The sequence below is a fragment of the Durio zibethinus genome, chromosome 23 (assembly GCF_047325235.1).
Source record: "Durio zibethinus cultivar Kanyao isolate XHJ-2024 chromosome 23, ASM4732523v1, whole genome shotgun sequence".
Lineage (NCBI taxonomy): Eukaryota > Viridiplantae > Streptophyta > Magnoliopsida > Malvales > Malvaceae > Durio > Durio zibethinus.
Window position 1 is genome coordinate 9,323,164 of NC_143184.1, and position 4,855 is coordinate 9,328,018.

Here is a 4,855-nt window from a genome sequence, read left to right on the forward strand (position 1 = left end):
TTAGAAAAAAAAATCAAAATTCTCATGTTATTAACTAAATTGTGAAATACACAATGTATCATTTGACAGTTCAAGATAAAAATACGTGATTTCACCAATCAAATCTCAAAAAATCATAGATATCCTGTTTCCAATCAAATTTCAATATCAAAATGGTTAAATTCTTATAGAACTTTCTGTTCATTGCATTATCAAAGCAATGCTCCTCAAAATCTTCCATAAAATAATAGATGAATCGGTTTATTTTAAGGTAAAATATGTAATTGGTCACTCAATTATGACAATATTTATAAAATAATTATTAAACTTTTAAAATTTTTAATTTAATCATTAAAGTTTGAGTAAATTTTTTTTCTCACTCAATAATTAATTTCTAAAAAACCTTATTTTTCTTATACATGATAAGAGTCAACTCAAGATCTCTAAAATTAGAATAATAAATTTTAACTACTAGAGTATTTTCTAAAGGACAATTTGATCGTTTGTAGCGAAGAAAATATAATTAACATCTTCGTTTACAAGAAAATTTAATCTACGCACCAAAATGGAAAAGTAGTCCCCAACTTATTGACTAGTAGTTAAGGAGGTCATAAGAGGATACAAAGATCCTTAAATCTCTTTCCTCTTTTTTCATGGTCTATGCCCCTTCTATATAAAAAAGTACAAACTCCAAGTCTCAACCCCAAGAAGTCCTACACAAATAAACAAAAACTAATGCCAACGAAGTAGACTTGAATATGGTGGAAGAAGGAATCCCATATTTTCCTCTTTTAAACAACCCTTTCAGAAATGGCAAGAAGCATAGCACCACCCATAGGCTGCACAAGACCTCCCCTAGCCCTACTCCCTGCCCAACATTATCAACTAATGGTCGCAACCCTAAGAAAAAGGCGAGCAGTGCTGTCAGGTGCACAAGCAAAATGGTCGTGCCCGGCACAAAAATTGGTGACTCATCGAAAGTAAATATTGTGGTACCGTCAGTTTCGTCACCGTCGGAATTAGATTGATCTTTTTTTGTAACTTCAAAAACTGTATCAGACAACCCTAACAGTTTGAGGACGACGGTTAAAAATCCAAATAAATACGCCGAGGTTGCTGTTATTCTTCCCATTTTCATGTTATTCCACCATGCTCGGATGGACATGCCGGTTTTCAAGTATTCCCTGAGAGTAGCCACGTTGTAAATCATAAAAGTCACAACTGGAATCGATATGGCCGGCTCCTGGACCTGCATATATATTCATTGTTAAACATGTTAGCTATTAGAAACACATAAAGGTCACTCTTTAAAAAAAAAAAAATCATTTTTACTTTCCCTAAATACTTTTTTTTTTCCGAATCAGAAGTAATTTTTTTAAAGAAAATTTACAATCAATAGAAGTAATTGATTCTACCTCATTCATTTTTTGGGATCTATCTATATAAACTTTAAAAAAAAGACATTTACGAAGGCATATAAAATTCAAATTGCATCCCATTATTCTATCCCTTGACTACAATGTGCTATATATAAAAATAAAATAAAAAGAAAACATATAAGGACCGACCCACTGTCAATTCTATACGACTATTATACTACATGTAGTTACTAGATTGTCCTCACCTTGGGCAAAAAATGGGAGTTGGCGATGATGCAATATGCAGGCAGAGCAGTATAGCATAGCTCAGGAATTGAGGAGACGCCCCATAAAAACAACCAGATGTAGAACAACAACATCCTGAATTGGAGCTTTCCATTCAGGGTGGCAAATATAGGGCTGTTTTTGCTAACAAGGATTTCAAACAAGCCTATAGCCCACCTTTTCTGTTGACTCATTACTACCGGACCCGCAGACGGCGTACACCCTAGAAAGGCCGGTGGGTGGGGTGCGAGAAAGGTGGATTTCCACCCTTTCTTGTGAATCTCCAACCCCGTAAGGGCATCTTCAGCCATGGATCCATATATCCATCCAACCTGAAGTAAAAGTAATCAATTATACTCGAAATTCAAGTTTTACACTTTACAATCAAATCAATATATACTCTGCTACTAATATTTTAGTAGGTTTATTCTACTAACTTTTGTCCCCCAGCTTGTACCAAACTCATAGCCACAACCTGCAACCGGGAATGCTGCCTCAAGAGAATCTGAAAGGTTGTTTGGAAAATCCTTCTTCCCTTTCAATGCATAAATTGCTGATTCTGAAAACTCCTTTGATTTGCCAAACACTTTTAACTGTTCACAATCATCTAATTTTCCTACATATAGAAAAGAATAAAACATCACGGTCCCATTATTTTAATAACCATTGGAATATAGTTAGAGTTATAAAACGAAAAGAAATTATTACTTTAGAACAAATTTCATTGAATTTTGTTATTTTACTTTAAAATTGATTTTTAAATAAAAAATAATGAAATTGAAATAAAATTTTCACTTGCAATAATGAAATATTCCATGAAATATTTTAATTCTATTACTTTTTATCCAAAAATTAACGAAAGTAAAAATATTAAATCATAGCATAACAACAATGGTCTCTTACTCCCTTAATTTAAAGATAGAATGTTCATCAAGTATATACCTTCAATTGATGTATGATTTCTTCCCTGATTTTCTGCGTTATCAGGCCATAGACCATAGATAACTTTTCGTTTGTGAAAACATCCTGTTCCGCTATATAAGGGTCCTTGGATTCCCGCTATTCCAGGGAACACATACTAACACATCAACAAGTAAATTCTCTTAGTGAATGAAGCAATTCCAAAAAGGAAAGAAGAAAACAGAGAAGTAGAAAATTCATTGAGGTTCATGAAAATTTTATATGGCTCACTTCAAAAAAAATATCAAATTGGTTTCCGTAGGGATCATCCTTCGGTCCATCATAAAAGCGTTGAGGATGCTGAACAAATGCGATTTCACTTTCACTCTTGGAACCGAGAAGATGACACATTGTTTGACGAACAACTTGTGGATTGTTCACAAACATATCGCAGTCTACGTTCAGCATGAAGGGCGCATTCGTCATCAATCCTGACACTCTACTCTGTTTTTCAAACGAAAACCCAAGGCTGATTTATTATACCTAACAAATTATTTGGCCTCAAGGGGAATTGATTTTTAGTTAATTACCAGAACGTTCATGGCACCGGCTTTGAAATGATGTGGCTGTTTCGGCCGTTTCTCTCTGGAAATGTAAACCAAATGTGGCACATCATCATCCCGAGAGCTTTGCTTGTTCTCTGCTATGATCTACAAGAAAACAATTCGAATGATTCCAAATTAATAACCAAATATACATTATTTTGTTTCGATTAATTAGAACAGTGGAGAACATTTCAAACTTAAGACAGTCTTTTTTCTACAATGAGTTACCTTGATGATCGTTGGATGGTTGCTGCGTTCAATCTCGAAGAAAACAGCAAACTCACCACTTAGATCACATGGAGTTGATTTTCGTCCTGCTTCCTCTATTTTTAGGCTAAGGTGCTCGTACTCAGCCTACATAGATTAGGATATTACACTCTGACAAAATCTGAAGATACTTTTTAATTTATTATTAACAACATTAATTTTGCTCTCGCAACTTTGGAATTGGGTACCTTGATCTTTTTCCATTCTTGTTTGAACTCAGAATTTGCAGAGGATGATGTAGGATCGTCCAAGAAGAATCTAAAGGGAGCCCTGAGTTGAATTTTGTATTTCTTACAAAATGGGACCCAAAGCTTGGCAAATTTCGAAGCTTCCACCAGAGAGTAAAAGGTGAGAAGGGAGCAGCCGTCGTCGGATACATAGCAAGCAAGTTTATGAGCTGGATAATCAACAGCCAACAAAGAGAGAACGGTGTTTACAGTCATAATCGGCGGCTCTACCACGGGGTCTGCTGTCGTCACAAACATGTCCACAGGGGGAAGCTCCGGAAACCTGACAACAAAATATATGAACAAATTATTTATAATAAACAGTAACAGAAAGATAATGGTCATTGTACCTCTGTTCAAGGTTTTCTGGATACGTTTTGAATTCCACAGGATTCCATTTGGAGCTGACATTGAGAAACCAGTTGAAAGTGAACCATGACTCGCATAAGAAAGCAAGGAGCCAGACAAATCCATGGTTCTTAAGAGCAAGGAGTCGATAAAACAGGAGGGAAGCGAGAAGGAACAATAGAGTGATATCCAATGCTCTGTGGATAGTGTTTTTACGAGCAATTTTTTCATACAAGGGGAGACAGAATTCCTTGGGTGCCATAGAAGAGTGCGTAGAGTGCTGCTATGGTATGTGTTGTGTGTTCATAAAAGATTCTGAGGCCTCCTTTCTAACTTTATAATGGTTATATTTAAAAGAGATTTATGTTTTAATAAAATTGCATTATTTTTCAATTAATAATCGTAAAAAAGTTGCATTTTCTTTCTCAATTTTCAGTTTTGGAATCAAGCAATTTCTATAATTATAAGTAGAGATATATGTAACTAATTCAAGCGTTTTCAACTTATTTCACCTATAGATTAAAATACTATATTTGTTGTTTCACAATTCACATGAAGTATGGATGGATATCTTAGGCTTGTCATAAGATATGCTTTCACTCGTGTAGAAAAAGATCAAATTCAATTACAACAAATTTTGAATCAATAATTACATCTATATGAAATAATTTTCTAAAAAATTATTTGATTGCTATAAGTGGAATTTTTAGATTTATAAGAGGAATTAATAAAATAATACATATCCTTAGATACATTAAAAAATAAAAATACAAATATATATCAATCTCTTATTTCATAAAATTTACATTGGTAGTATATAAAAACAAACTCATATATTATCAATGTTTAGATATTTAGTTTTTCTCGATAATTTAAATCAATGAAG

At 33.8% G+C, this 4,855-nt stretch overlaps 1 protein-coding gene across 2 annotated transcripts; it reads right to left on the bottom strand.

Moving 5' to 3' along the window:
- Positions 1-458: 458 nt before the first annotated feature.
- Positions 459-4,295, bottom strand: LOC111313540 (cellulose synthase-like protein B4). 2 transcript variants are annotated; one of them, XM_089752349.1, is made up of 9 exons: positions 3,972-4,295; positions 3,583-3,904; positions 3,356-3,481; positions 3,113-3,232; positions 2,814-3,026; positions 2,565-2,700; positions 2,060-2,238; positions 1,604-1,954; positions 459-879 (listed from the first exon to the last, which is right to left on the bottom strand). In XM_089752349.1, the coding sequence occupies exons 1-9, from the start codon at positions 4,229-4,231 to the stop codon at positions 865-867; spliced, it is 1,722 nt and encodes a 573-aa protein (XP_089608475.1). In that variant the 5' UTR covers positions 4,232-4,295; the 3' UTR covers positions 459-864. The 2 variants fall into 2 exon arrangements, with proteins under 2 accessions (XP_089608475.1, XP_022769956.2); XM_022914221.2 differs by having other exon boundaries at positions 459-1,228.
- Positions 4,296-4,855: the final 560 nt, after the last annotated feature.